General features: G+C 41.0%; 1 protein-coding gene across 1 annotated transcript in view; it reads left to right on the forward strand.

Annotated features, from left to right (window-relative positions):
* LOC139746244 (uncharacterized) overlaps positions 1 to 17,205 on the forward strand; it is a 1,225,703-nt gene that overhangs the window by 396,865 nt on the left and 811,633 nt on the right. Inside the window, exon 3 of the mRNA XM_071657250.1 lies at positions 6,362 to 6,477. Coding sequence (XP_071513351.1) covers positions 6,362 to 6,477 — 116 coding nt within the window. The remainder of the gene's footprint in view (positions 1 to 6,361; positions 6,478 to 17,205) is intronic.

A 17,205-nucleotide genomic window follows, 5' to 3' on the forward strand; every position in this document is an offset into this window, starting at 1 on the left:
CAGGAGGGTACTAAACTTGACCGGGACGGTACGATACCTGGACACAACGGGGCGACGCCTCAGGACGACGGTATGATCCTTGAACACGACGATACAGCACTAAATCAAGACGAGTAACCATCAGCACGATGAGTAACCATAGATCACAAACAACAGCCTATAGACCAAATGGGGGAACCCATGAGCACGACAGCTGACCCTTGAAAACAACCAGTGACCACCGAACAGGATGGTGACCCATGAGTGTGGCAGGTAGCACTTAAGTACAAAAGATAACCCTTAAACACAAAAGGTTAACCCTTGAGGATAACAAATGATACTCGAGGTTGACAGTACAACAATTAATCGAATCCATGCGATCGTAGAACTCGAGGGTGAAGGAAGCCTTGATCACAGTGTTATATCCTTAAATATTGTGACCTTACCTCTAAGAGTCAAGCTAAAGGCTAGGTCATCGTACCCAGAAATTTTACCGATCATGTTCAGAGGGTGAACATTACCTAGGTGAAAACAATATATAGAAAAGATATCAAAATACAAAAGTTGAATCGACACACTTGAGAAGATTAAGAATTATGATCAGTTTACCGTCAACACAAAACATTAATTTCAAAATCCTCAAACTGAAATTAATTATGCATCATTCTGGCAGTGAAATGTTTGAACTGGGAGGAATATGTTCCCATGTGAAATTGAGTGACTGCGTGCATCACGCATTTTATTTCGCTGCGGGGCAGTCGCTAATTACGTGTAAAACACTCTTTACTTTACAACTTTTTCAGCAGATGCTTTGTCAACAGACGTGTGTGAAGTATAATGAATCATGAATATTTGTAAAAGGAAATTGTACATAGATTATCAATATTTGAATATTTGTTGGGTATCAGGGTAAGAGTGGATATTAGGGAGGTCGATGTCCAGGGCTTTTTCTGTTAACCTGCGAGCCTGGAGCTGGGGACCCAAGCTGCCCGAATATTCCCTCCATCAAATGGTGCATGTTGGCCTCGGACTAAAGAAGCGTGTCTGCTGCATCCACTTTGGACGGGAGATGAAGGTTCGTGTGGGTGAGTGAATATGAGAGGATTGAATAATGAGTATGAGAGGATGGAAGTTGTAGATATGATCGTCTTGTGTGGGGCGAGGCTGAGAGGTAGTGGTTCAGTTAGGAGGGACCGAAGGATGTGAGATCAGACCTGGAGGATGGTTAAGGATGCTATAAAAATGCCTCCAAGTTGTGGTGAGCAGGTAGTGGGTGACCAGAACCTTAGTGGCCAAGCGGTAGCTTACGTGAGTTTACATGAGAAAGACAGAAAACAGGAGATCTGTTTGGCCCATGACTGGGTTGTCTGGGAAAAAAAAAGCCTTTACCTTGACAAGAAAATGTAATTCCGTTCAGTAGTCTTTTTAAGCTATCACCGAGTCCCTGCTGCTGCACATTATCCTTCTACTGTCCCCGTTACCGCTGTCGTTTATTAAGCGTTTTTATTAGAGTATAGTTAAATTTATGAGATATTTGTTTATACGACTTTTGAAGGTACTTATAGTTTTATCATTCACTACGTCTGACGGTAACTTATGCCAGTGCTCTTAACACCTATAGGAAAAGAAGCTTTTTCCCACGTCCTTACTACATCTTTTAGCTTTGAGTTTTATTCCATTTGTCCTGGTAACCGTAATCTATTATATTTCAAAAAGATGTAAGTGATTTACTTTATCACCATCACTGACATCATCACCATCACTGACATCATCACCATCACTGACATCATCACCATCACTGACATCATCACCATCACTGACATCATCACCATCACTGACATCATCACCATCACTGACATCATCACCATCACTGACATCATCACCATCACTGACATCATCACCATCACTGACATCATCACCATCACTGACATCATCACCATCACTGACATCATCACCATCACTGACATCATCACCATCACTGACATCATCACCATCACTGACATCATCACCATCACTGACATCATCACCATCACTGACATCATCACCATCACTGACATCATCACCATCACTGACATCATCACCATCACTGACATCATCACCATCACTGACATCATCACCATCACTGACATCATCACCATCACTGACATCATCACCATCACTGACATCATCACCATCACTGACATCATCACCATCACTGACATCATCACCATCACTGACATCATCACCATCACTGACATCATCACCATCACTGACATCATCACCATCACTGACATCATCACCATCACTGACATCATCACCATCACTGACATCATCACCATCACTGACATCATCACCATCACTGACATCATCACCATCACTGACATCATCACCATCACTGACATCATCACCATCACTGACATCATCACCATCACTGACATCATCACCATCACTGACATCATCACCATCACTGACATCATCACCATCACTGACATCATCACCATCACTGACATCATCACCATCACTGACATCATCACCATCACTGACATCATCACCATCACTGACATCATCACCATCACTGACATCATCACCATCACTGACATCATCACCATCACTGACATCATCACCATCACTGACATCATCACCATCACTGACATCATCACCATCACTGACATCATCACCATCACTGACATCATCACCATCACTGACATCATCACCATCACTGACATCATCACCATCACTGACATCATCACCATCACTGACATCATCACCATCACTGACATCATCACCATCACTGACATCATCACCATCACTGACATCATCACCATCACTGACATCATCACCATCACTGACATCATCACCATCACTGACATCATCACCATCACTGACATCATCACCATCACTGACATCATCACCATCACTGACATCATCACCATCACTGACATCATCACCATCACTGACATCATCACCATCACTGACATCATCACCATCACTGACATCATCACCATCACTGACATCATCACCATCACTGACATCATCACCATCACTGACATCATCACCATCACTGACATCATCACCATCACTGACATCATCACCATCACTGACATCATCACCATCACTGACATCATCACCATCACTGACATCATCACCATCACTGACATCATCACCATCACTGACATCATCACCATCACTGACATCATCACCATCACTGACATCATCACCATCACTGACATCATCACCATCACTGACATCATCACCATCACTGACATCATCACCATCACTGACATCATCACCATCACTGACATCATCACCATCACTGACATCATCACCATCACTGACATCATCACCATCACTGACATCATCACCATCACTGACATCATCACCATCACTGACATCATCACCATCACTGACATCATCACCATCACTGACATCATCACCATCACTGACATCATCACCATCACTGACATCATCACCATCACTGACATCATCACCATCACTGACATCATCACCATCACTGACATCATCACCATCACTGACATCATCACCATCACTGACATCATCACCATCACTGACATCATCACCATCACTGACATCATCACCATCACTGACATCATCACCATCACTGACATCATCACCATCACTGACATCATCACCATCACTGACATCATCACCATCACTGACATCATCACCATCACTGACATCATCACCATCACTGACATCATCACCATCACTGACATCATCACCATCACTGACATCATCACCATCACTGACATCATCACCATCACTGACATCATCACCATCACTGACATCATCACCATCACTGACATCATCACCATCACTGACATCATCACCATCACTGACATCATCACCATCACTGACATCATCACCATCACTGACATCATCACCATCACTGACATCATCACCATCACTGACATCATCACCATCACTGACATCATCACCATCACTGACATCATCACCATCACTGACATCATCACCATCACTGACATCATCACCATCACTGACATCATCACCATCACTGACATCATCACCATCACTGACATCATCACCATCACTGACATCATCACCATCACTGACATCATCACCATCACTGACATCATCACCATCACTGACATCATCACCATCACTGACATCATCACCATCACTGACATCATCACCATCACTGACATCATCACCATCACTGACATCATCACCATCACTGACATCATCACCATCACTGACATCATCACCATCACTGACATCATCACCATCACTGACATCATCACCATCACTGACATCATCACCATCACTGACATCATCACCATCACTGACATCATCACCATCACTGACATCATCACCATCACTGACATCATCACCATCACTGACATCATCACCATCACTGACATCATCACCATCACTGACATCATCACCATCACTGACATCATCACCATCACTGACATCATCACCATCACTGACATCATCACCATCACTGACATCATCACCATCACTGACATCATCACCATCACTGACATCATCACCATCACTGACATCATCACCATCACTGACATCATCACCATCACTGACATCATCACCATCACTGACATCATCACCATCACTGACATCATCACCATCACTGACATCATCACCATCACTGACATCATCACCATCACTGACATCATCACCATCACTGACATCATCACCATCACTGACATCATCACCATCACTGACATCATCACCATCACTGACATCATCACCATCACTGACATCATCACCATCACTGACATCATCACCATCACTGACATCATCACCATCACTGACATCATCACCATCACTGACATCATCACCATCACTGACATCATCACCATCACTGACATCATCACCATCACTGACATCATCACCATCACTGACATCATCACCATCACTGACATCATCACCATCACTGACATCATCACCATCACTGACATCATCACCATCACTGACATCATCACCATCACTGACATCATCACCATCACTGACATCATCACCATCACTGACATCATCACCATCACTGACATCATCACCATCACTGACATCATCACCATCACTGACATCATCACCATCACTGACATCATCACCATCACTGACATCATCACCATCACTGACATCATCACCATCACTGACATCATCACCATCACTGACATCATCACCATCACTGACATCATCACCATCACTGACATCATCACCATCACTGACATCATCACCATCACTGACATCATCACCATCACTGACATCATCACCATCACTGACATCATCACCATCACTGACATCATCACCATCACTGACATCATCACCATCACTGACATCATCACCATCACTGACATCATCACCATCACTGACATCATCACCATCACTGACATCATCACCATCACTGACATCATCACCATCACTGACATCATCACCATCACTGACATCATCACCATCACTGACATCATCACCATCACTGACATCATCACCATCACTGACATCATCACCATCACTGACATCATCACCATCACTGACATCATCACCATCACTGACATCATCACCATCACTGACATCATCACCATCACTGACATCATCACCATCACTGACATCATCACCATCACTGACATCATCACCATCACTGACATCATCACCATCACTGACATCATCACCATCACTGACATCATCACCATCACTGACATCATCACCATCACTGACATCATCACCATCACTGACATCATCACCATCACTGACATCATCACCATCACTGACATCATCACCATCACTGACATCATCACCATCACTGACATCATCACCATCACTGACATCATCACCATCACTGACATCATCACCATCACTGACATCATCACCATCACTGACATCATCACCATCACTGACATCATCACCATCACTGACATCATCACCATCACTGACATCATCACCATCACTGACATCATCACCATCACTGACATCATCACCATCACTGACATCATCACCATCACTGACATCATCACCATCACTGACATCATCACCATCACTGACATCATCACCATCACTGACATCATCACCATCACTGACATCATCACCATCACTGACATCATCACCATCACTGACATCATCACCATCACTGACATCATCACCATCACTGACATCATCACCATCACTGACATCATCACCATCACTGACATCATCACCATCACTGACATCATCACCATCACTGACATCATCACCATCACTGACATCATCACCATCACTGACATCATCACCATCACTGACATCATCACCATCACTGACATCATCACCATCATCGACATCATCACCATCACTGACATCATCACCATCATCATCAATATAATCAGTAACTACCGTACTAAGACCCGGTGTGTTTGTGTTCCTCCTCTTCCTTCAGGAGTGAGGGTGAGGTACAGCATCAGGGCGGGCAACAGGGATGGCCTCTTCACCATCGACCAGCACACGGGTCTCATCACCCTGGCCGCCCCGCTAGACTACGAGCTCCACGCTAAGGTAAGGCTCACCTTCCCTTCCTCCAGGTACTGCTATGGCCTGACACTGGCCGTTGTATAGGTGGGCCAGAGTGATGCCTCATCACTCTGGCCACCCCGCTGGACAACCAAGCTCCACAACAAGGTGAGAAACTGTGTTTATTTCAGTGTCTTCGCTGGAGCCAGTGTCCACGCTAGGGGAGTCCCGATGTGGCCAGAACAAGGAACCTAGGAGGTGTTCAGGACCAGGGATGGTGTCAATCTAGGTGTAACGAAGATCGGGAATAAGGGATGTCATTAGTCAAAGACACCCCCCCCCCCCCACACACACACACACTCACACACACACACACACACACACACACACAAACATCACTCCTCCTCACATTTTTTTTTCCTAATAAGCCAACAACCATTCTAGTCATAGAGTCATATGCAAATGATAAAAGAAAGGTATCTCTGCTCATAAGAGATTATTTAAAGACATTATCTCTCAAAAGGTTAAATGATCGCGACCACAACCAAGTCTGTGTCATTCGATTCCCTCTGTTCCGTTGCATGAAACCACATTTCACCCCTGCGGAAGCATAAACAGATTTGGCATCGCCACAGCCTCCACTTTATCCTGGAAACCCCAACGTAATCAGAATTACAAAAGCCGTATGCGACAGTCTGGGGTATTCTATAGGTGCTGTAATTATTTTTCTTATATGCAAATGCCTCATGTCTACAGGGGGTCATATTCAGCCCTAGTCTGAAATACTGCCCATATATTTGGTGCGGCTCTTCCTTTACCTCTTTATTAGCCATAACGGAATCGAATGCCTTTCCTATCGTAATTCTTCAGGCGTCATCCCCCTCTGTCCACTGAGATGTTGCTGCTTTTTCCCTATCTTACATGTATTATTATGGCCATTGCTCACGTTAGGTATGAGCGTGCATCTCCGACACCCAGGTTTGGACCCATGACTCGCGTCTGGCAGCTGCTTCCCATAATTTCTGTGTGCAGACTAGCCACACGAGGATTAACCGTAATGATATCCCCCTCCTTCCTTCGAAGAGCAAAGCTGTGGAACTCTCTCTCTCTCTCTCTCTCTCTCTCTCTCTCTCTCTCTCTCTCTCTCTCTCTCTCTCTCTCTCTCTCTCTGGGATCAGGTCTGATGGATTGTAAAGGGGGGAATGTATGGATCTCCGTAGTGTAGCGGTTAGAGATCCTGACCGTGACGCATTCACAGGCCGCCAGAGGCCAGGCCTGCATAGGTTCGAATCTTTGTCGCGGCAGTCGGTCCACAGTACACCCAGCTGTTCATCTTCTAAGGGCTAGTCGATAACTTGAGTAACTTGGAGAGAGATGGGTGATTATTGGTGTATATGCACCTGGGCATGAGAAGAAAGATCATGAGAGGCAAGTGTTTTGGGAGCAGCTGAATGAGTGTTAGTGGTTTTGATGCACGAGACCGGGTTATAGTGATGGGTGATTTGAATGCAAAGGTGAGTAATGTGGCAGTTGAGGGAATAATTGGTATACATGGAGTGTTCAGTGTTGTGAATATATATATATATATATATATATATATATATATATATATATATATATATATATATATATATATATATATATATATATATATATATATATATATATATATATATATATATATATATATATATATATATATATATATATATATATATATATATATATATATATTGAAAAGGATCACAATTTTGCTTGTGATCAAGTATACTCGTATGTTTCATTTTCCCCGTGGACTCATAGGAGCTGTGGTTTCGTTGCATTATACATGACAGCTAGAGACTGAGCGTGAACGAATGTGGCCTTTGTTGCCTTTTCCTAGCGCTACCTCGCAAACATGCGGGGGGAGGGGTTGTTATTTCATGTGTGGCGGGGTGGCAACGAGAATGAATAAGGGCAGACAGTATGAATTATAAACATGTGCATATATGTATATGTCTGTGTGTGTATATATATGTATACGTTGAGATGTATAGGTATGTATATGTGCGTGTGTGGACGTGTATGTATATACATGTGCATGTGGGTGGGTTAGGCCATTCTTTCGTCTGTTTCCTTGCGCTACTTCGCTAACGCTGGAGACAGCGACAAAGTATGATAAATAAGAGTAAATGTGAATAAGAGCAAGGTTATTAGGACAGTAGGATTGAGGGACAAGTCAACTGGGAGGTAAGTTTGAATGGAGAACAACTGGAGAAAATGAAGTGTTTTAGATATCTGGGAGTAGATTTGGCAGCGGATGGAACCTTGGAAGCGGAAGTGAATCATAGGGTGGGGGAGAGGGCGAAAGTTCTGGGAGCGTTGAAAAATGTGCTGAAGTCGAGAACGTTATCTTTGAAAGCAAAAATGGGTATGTTTGAAGAAATAGTGGCTCCAACAATGTTATATAGTTGCGAGGCGTGGGCTATAGATAGAGCTGTGCAGAGGAGGGTGGATGTGCAGGAAATGAGATGTTTGAGGACAATATGTGGTGTGGGGTGGTTTGATCGAGTAAATAATGAAAGGGTAAGAGAGATGTGTGGTAATAAAAAGAGTGTGGTTGAGAGAGCAGAAGAGGGTGTTTTGAAATGGTTTGGTCACATGGAGCGAATGAGTGAGAAAAGATTGACCAAGAGGATATATTTGTCAGAGGTGGAGGGAACGAGAAGTGGGAGACCAAATTGGAGGTGGAAATATGGAGTGAAAAAGATTTTGAGTGATCGGGGCCTGAACATGCAGGAGGGTAAAAGGCGTGCAAGGAATAGAGTAAATTGGAACGATGTGGTATACCGGGGTCGACCTGCTGTCAATGGATTGAACCAGGGCATGTGATGCGTCTGGGGTAAACAATGAAAAGTTCTGTGGGGCCTGGATGTGGAAAGAGAGCTATGGTTTCGGTGCATTATATATGACAGTTAGAGACTGAGTGTAAACGGGAGTCAGCGACAAAGTATGATAAATAAATAGATAAATAAATACATATATATATATATATATATATATATATATATATATATATATATATATATATATGTGTTTTTATATATATATATATATATATATATATATATATATATATATATATATATATATATATATATATATATATATATATATATATATATATATATATATATATATATATATATATATATATATATATTTATTAGAAAAACAAGTGTATTTCATCAAAAGGAAGTCTTAATACGCTCCGTTTAACTAAGGTAAATAATTATGTAAGGGCTTTGTAAATTGTACTATCAATGTGCAGATCATCACACGAGGTGTAATGTTATTTGTAACCAGTATTGACGGACGATCTGATAGGGAAAGCACAATATAGTGTAACAGAAAACTTTCTGAAAAAAAGGAATTCTCTGGCGACTTTGTAACAAAAACTATAACTTCCCACATATTTGGTGGCAAATAGAGATTCGAATAGTATAAAGCTAACAATTTTCTTTTTTCATAAGTGGCTTACTGGCCGAGCCATGCACAGTATCTGCAGATTTCACGGAAATTTTCGTTAAAGATTCACGTACAGTATGGGGTGGGATTCGAATCTGTACAGGTGTGACAGAATAAGAGGAAATGGAATGAACTTCTGATAAAAGATTGATACATATCATTTGAATTGATAAATTCCTCAGACGTTGCAATATGCGTTACGGACATTACACTAATTTATAAACCACCAGATACAAGACCATGGATTTATTTATAAAACAAATATTGAATTTAGAGTTCTACCTGGATCAACATGGGCGACCAGTTCCAAATGTTTCTCAGAATTTGTGACATGCTGTCAATGGACTGAACCAGGGCATGTGAAGCGGTTGAGGGAAACCATGGAAAGTTCTGTGGGGCCTGGATGTGGATAAGGGGCTGTGGTTATGGTACATTACACATGACAGCTAGAAAATGGATGTGAGCGAATCAAACCTTTTCTTCGCTTTTTTCTTTCCCGGCTCTACCTCGCTCTCGCGGGAAACGACCAATGTGTATGAACAAATGAACGAAATAAGTTGGAAGTGGGCTCGAGCCTCACCAAAAGGAGCTCAGAGGAACAGCTGAAAGTAATACAGAAGAACTGCTGCAAATAACATAGAAGAAAAGCAAGTAGCGTAGCCGAACAGCTGCACAAGTTTTATCATAGTAGGAATAACAGAACCAGTAATAGAAAATACGATATGCTGGTTATGCTTTTGACTTAATATGGAATTCAAGTATGACGTCACCATCCCTAATACGCTGATTACTAGATCTCAGCTTGATAGAAATACGTGTATTTGTGAAGTTAAACTTCCAAGGCACAACAAGCGTCACCATAACGGTGAATTCACCTAGTTTCTTCATCAAGAATAGAAAATGGGAGGAAGTAAACAGTAGTCAGTGACTCAATAAGAAATCACCCATGAAGAAGAACGTGCGTAATGGCTGACTACAGCAGTGCATCAAACATGCATCAGACTCGTGCAATTGAGCGGAAGAAATATATTAGGATAAATGATATACCCCAGAACATAGGCCAAGGAGGTGAAGAGCAGATTTGATGAAAAGCCAACAGTGTGAAAGAACAGTTTCACCGCAGATAAGAAATTCGGAATATCATTCGTAGTTCAGAAAGAAGAACAAAAGAGCCGTTTGTGAGAAGAGAGAAAAAGGATTAAATCTTCTGTTCGTATGCAAAAAATCTCTGACAATAACTGTCATTGGCCGGACACCACACACACACACACACACACACACACACACACACACACACACTCACACACACACACACAAGAACGTAAAAAGGAATACAAAGGAATCAAAAGAGCAAAAGAATATTAGGACCTTTCAAAGCTGTTCGTAGTGGTGGTGGATGAGATCACAAACTCATAGCTTAGTATGAGTAGAAAGACTTAACAGATGATTCAAAGAGAAAAGCTCTTTAACATTTCGTCTCATTAAAGAGGAGCAACTAATGTCAGCCGTGGACTTTCGAGCGAAGTATTTATCAAGTCTCTTCTTAAACATAGTCTTACACTGTAAAGGAAGATAGCGAAAAAAATACGAACAGTAACTTCAACGTCATGAAGATTTTTTGGAAAGCGCTCAAAGCTGTGAACTGGCTGAATTCATGGCTCCTGACCGGAAATACGATGAATCTCTCATCCCCTGACAGATATAACTTCTCGAAGCGTACAATGATTATAATAAGCACAATGCTGATGTGATATACACACACAATCTGCATAAGCCTTTGTGAAATATGAACACGTTCATATTGCAGTGCGAAAAAAGGGAATAATTCTTAAAAGTGAGAAGATGGATAAACAATTTTCCTTTTCAAATAGATCACAGCACGCTTCGGTAAATCAAATGGTTTCCAATCCTTTCGAATTAAAAAATGCTCAGTTCCCCAATAGCGCTTTTAATTTTCATACCTGACAGACCCAAGCGCAGTGTCACACCACTGTTTGCAGTGGATGCCAGATATGGAAATCTCACTCGTAGCAAACAATGAGAAACTATACAGGCATAAATCATTCCTTTCGATGAACCACGAGTGTAACGTGCTTCTGATGGCGAAAGGTTGCATGTATTATCTGTCATCGAAGAAGGGGAAAAATCAAAAGATAATTCAAAATAACTGAACAAATACGAATGCCATAAAATCTTGGAAAAGTCACTCACCAAAAAGACCTCGTAGCCGTATTGTTGGAGGGGGTTGGTAGATGTGAGTTGTTAGTAGCAGGGGAGAGGATTTTTGGTACTACATGGTATGTCAACAGTTGTTAAGGGCAGCGGAGGAGAGGCTCTTGGTGTGACAAGAGTGGTGGGAGAAGTTTAGGAAATTGTACAAAGGAGTGCAAAGGAACTCAATCAGCAACAGACCACTGGATCCCTTGGAGGCTGTTTGTGATAGTGGAAGATATCAGGAACTAACAGATAAGTGTGGTCAAAGTAGAAAAGTGTTCAGATAATTCATACAGAAAAATTGCAAGCTGTCGTTGTGACTAAGGAGGCGCAGACAATGTTTGTCTTGGAGTTGAAAACAATTATTCATCAAGTCTGTTTTTAAACGTACATATAGTACTGCTGTCAACCAGTCTAATTGGTAAATCATTCCACATGAGAAAGTCTTTGATGAAATTTTCTCTTCGGCTCGTTTGAGGTAAAACGTCTTCTCATGAGTTTGTTTCCATCACTATGAGTAAAATCAGACGAAGCAAATCTTAAGTAACCCATTAGATCGGGGATATCAAAGCCTTTAGTAGCTTTGAATTTTTGTTTTAGATCCTCTCTTAACCCTCCCTTTTCTAAGCTACATAGGTTCAAGTCATTAAGTCAGCTCTCACAGGATTTATTTCTCAGTCCAGAAATCATCTTGGTAGCTCGTTGCTGTCTTTTTTAATTCCAAGCAGGGTGACCAAAAGTGAATACAATATTCAAGATGGGACGCACCAGTGAATTGTAAGAAGGAAGGATGATTTCCCTTGGCTTAAATTCGAAAACTCTACCTATGAATCCAAGAACCATGTTTTTACTGCTGTGTAGCCCTACTGGGCCAATGGTGACCTAGAAAAGTCGGCAATTTATAAAGGATAGTGGAGTCTCGTGGGCCATTGGTGAACTATGGAAATCAATAGTATATATGGAACATAATGGAGTGACATCCAGATATGAAGTTATTATATTTCTACAAAGGAAACTTGTGATCTGGTCATTAATGCTGACATTACATCCAGAATATAAGGATCGCTGGTGTATGTATCTTTAGGTCGACGTTTTAGTGATATTCTTTGTAAAGATATGACTACGACAATTATCAGAAAAATTGTGCTGTGGAAGTGAAAAGATATACTTGTTTTACAGGAAAGTGAGGATGTAAGATTTCGTTATTGTATCCTTGAGAGTAATTATGCCACACAGACTGGCACAGTATTAAGTGATGGAATAAGATATTATTTAGTTGTCTAGGACGATACTACTGAATCCTGAGAGTCTAGAGAGCGCATCTGAGGCACGTGACGTTATAACAGTAGGATCAAAAACCACTTGCCCCGTAGTGGTGTCGTGGTTCATAACCCTAGCTGAGTGCCGTACCCGTATTCAGTTGAATATGTGTTGCGGCAGCTTACCAACAAGAGATACTACGTTGCAGGAGCATACGAGCAAAAGTTTGTGTCACGGAAATGTAACAAGAATTGTGTATTACGAAAGTTTACAAACAACAGAAGTGTTGCAGTAGTGTGTCAAAAGTAAACGCTGTGTTGCAGCGTCAGACAACAGTAAATACTGTATTGCAGTAGCCTATTACACATGGATGTTTGTTACATTAGAATACCTACAACAAATGCCCTATTAAAGCAGCATATCACTAACAAATGGTGGGCTATAGTAGCATAACAACTAGGGCCAACTCCAGTGTCATCTGCAGCATCTCTCACAGTTAATTGCAGTGCCTGGGTTTCACACAAAGTTATAATACCCATTGTAACTGGTAAGGTCGGCATACCTACTGAAATAAACCGATTGTAGAAGCCATATATATATATATATATATATATATATATATATATATATATATATATATATATATATATATATATATATATATATATATATATATATATATATATATATATATATATATATATATATATATATATATATATATATATATATATATATATTATTTTATTTATCATTTTTTGCTTTGTCGCTGTCTCCCGCGTTTGCGAGGTAGCGCAAAAAAACAGACGAAAGAAATGGCCCAACACACCCCCATACACATGTATATACATACACATACATCTCAATGCACACATGTATATACACACACAGACACATTCATATATACACATGCACAAAATTCATACTCTCTGCCTTTATTCATTCCCATCGCCACCTCGCCACACATGGAAAAACATCCCCCTCCCCCCTCATGTATGCGAGGTAGAGCTAGGAAAAGACAACAAAGGCCCCATTCGTTCACACTCAGTCTCTAGCTGTCATGCAATAATGACTGAAACCACAGCTCCCTTTCCACATGCAGCCCCACAGAACTTTCAATGGTTTATCCCAGACGCTTCACATGCCCATATATATATATATATATATATATATATATATATATATATATATATATATATATATATATATATATATATATATATATATATATATATATATATATATATATATATATATATGGCGTGTGTACGTGTACGTAAGTGTAGGAGGAGAGGAAAGTGGTTGGTTCTCAGTGAATGTAGGTTTGCGGCAGGGGTGAGTGATGTCTCCATGGTTGTTTAATTTGTTTATGGATGGGGTTGTTAGGGAGGTGAATGCAAGAGTTTTGGAAAGAGGGGCAAGTATGCAGTTTGTTGTGGATGAGAGAGCTTGGGAAGTGAGTCAGTTTTTGTTCGCTGATGATACAGCGCTGGTGGCTGATTCATGTGAGAAACTGCAGAAGCTGGTGACTGAGTTTGGTAAAGTGTGTGAAAGAAGAAAGTTAAGAGTAAATGCGAATCAGAGCAAGGTTATTAGGTACAGTAGGGTTGAGGGTCAAGTCAATTGGGAGGTAAGTTTGAATGGAGAAAAGCTGGAGGAAGTGAAGTGCTTTAGATATCTGGGATTGGATATGGCAGCAGATGGAACCATGGAAGCGGAAGTGAATCATAGGGTGGGGGAGGGGGCGAAAATTCTGGGAGCCTTGAAGAATGTTTGGAAGTCGAGAACATTATCTCGGAAAGCAAAGATGGGTATGTTTGAAGGAATAGTGGTTCCAACAATGTTGTATGGTTGCGAGGCGTGGGCTATGGATTGAGTTGTGCGCAGGAGGGTGGATGTGCTGGAAATGAGATGTTTGAGGACAATATGTGTTGTGAGGTGGATTGATCGAGTAAGTAATGTAAGGGTGAGAGAGATGTGTGGAAATAAAAAGAGTGTGGTTGAGAGAGCAGAAAAGGGTGTTTTGAAATGGTTTGGTCACATGGAGAGAATGAGTGGGGAAAGATTGACCAAGAGGATATATGTGTCAGAGGAGGAGGGAACGAGGAGAAGTGGGAGACCAAATTGGAGGTGGAAAGATGGAGTGAAAAAGATTTTGAGTGATCGGGGCCTGAACATGCAGGAGGGTGAAAAGCGTGCAAGGAATAGAGTGAATTGGAACGATGTGGTATTCCGGGGTCGACGTGCTGTCAATGGATTGAACCAGGGCATGTGAAGCGTCTGGGGTAAACCATGCAAAGTGTGTGGGGCCTGGATGTGGAAAGGGAGCTGTGGTTTCGGTGCATTACTACATGACAGCTAGAGACCGAGTGTGAACGAATGGGGCCGTTGGTGTTTTTCCTAGCGCTACCTCGCACACATGAGGGGGGAGGGTGTTGTTATTCCATGTGTGGCGAGGTGGCGATGGGAACAAATAAAGGCAGACAGTATGAAGTATGTACATGTGTATATATGTATATGTCTGTGTGTGTATATATATGTGTATATTGAGATGTATAGGTATGTATATTGTGCACGGGTGGACATGTATGTATATACATGTGTATGTGGGCGGGTTGGGCCATTCTTTCGTCTGTTTCCTTGCGCTACCTCGCTAACGCGGGAGACAGCGACAAAGCAAAATAAATAAATGAATAAATATAAATGAATAAATAAATAAATATATATATATATATATATATATATATATATATATATATATATATATATATATATATATATATATATATATATATATATATATATATATATATATATATAAATATATATATACATATATATATATATATATATATATATATATATATATATATATATATATATATATATATATATATATATATATATATATATATATATATATATATATATATATATATATATATATATATATATATATATATATATATATATATTCATATTTATTTATTTTGTTTGTCGCAGTCTCCCGCGTTAGTGAGGTATAGCAAGGAAACAGACGAAAGAATGGCCCAACCCGCCCACATACACATGTATATACATACACGTCCACACACGCAAATATACATACCTATACATCTCAATGTACACATATATATACACACACAGACATATACATATATACACATGTACATAATTCATACTGTCTGCCTTCATTTGTTCCCATCGCCACCTCGCCACACATGGAATAACAACCCCCTCCCCCCTCATGTGTGCGAGGTAGCGCTAGGAAAAGACAAGAAAGGCCCCATTCGTTCACACTCAGCCTCCAGCTGTCATGTAATAATGCACCGAAACCACAGCTCCCTTTCCACATCCAGGCCCCACACAACTTTCCATGCTTTACCCCAGACGCTTCACATGCCCTGGTTCATTCCATTGACAGCACGTCGACCCGGTATACCACATCGTTCCAATTCACTCTATTCCTTGCACGCCATTCACCCTCCTGCATGTTCAGGCCCCGATCACTCAAAATCTTTTTCACTCCAAATTTCCACCTCCAATTTGGTCTCCGACTTCTCGTTCCCTCCAACTCTGACATATATGTCCTCTTTGTCGATCTTTCCTCACTCATCCTTTTGTACAAAGCCAAAGGGAATAGAAGTGAGTGCTCAAATTACAGAGGTATACGTTTGTTGAGTATTCCTGGGAAATCATATGGGAGAGTATTGATTTAGACACCCCAATCTGAGCCTTCGAGGAGGATGAGCACTCCTCGCGTGACTCCTTCTTCTGTTTCCCCTTTTAGAA

This window comes from Panulirus ornatus, chromosome 64, assembly GCF_036320965.1.
Source record: "Panulirus ornatus isolate Po-2019 chromosome 64, ASM3632096v1, whole genome shotgun sequence".
Taxonomy (NCBI): Eukaryota; Metazoa; Arthropoda; class Malacostraca; order Decapoda; family Palinuridae; genus Panulirus; species Panulirus ornatus.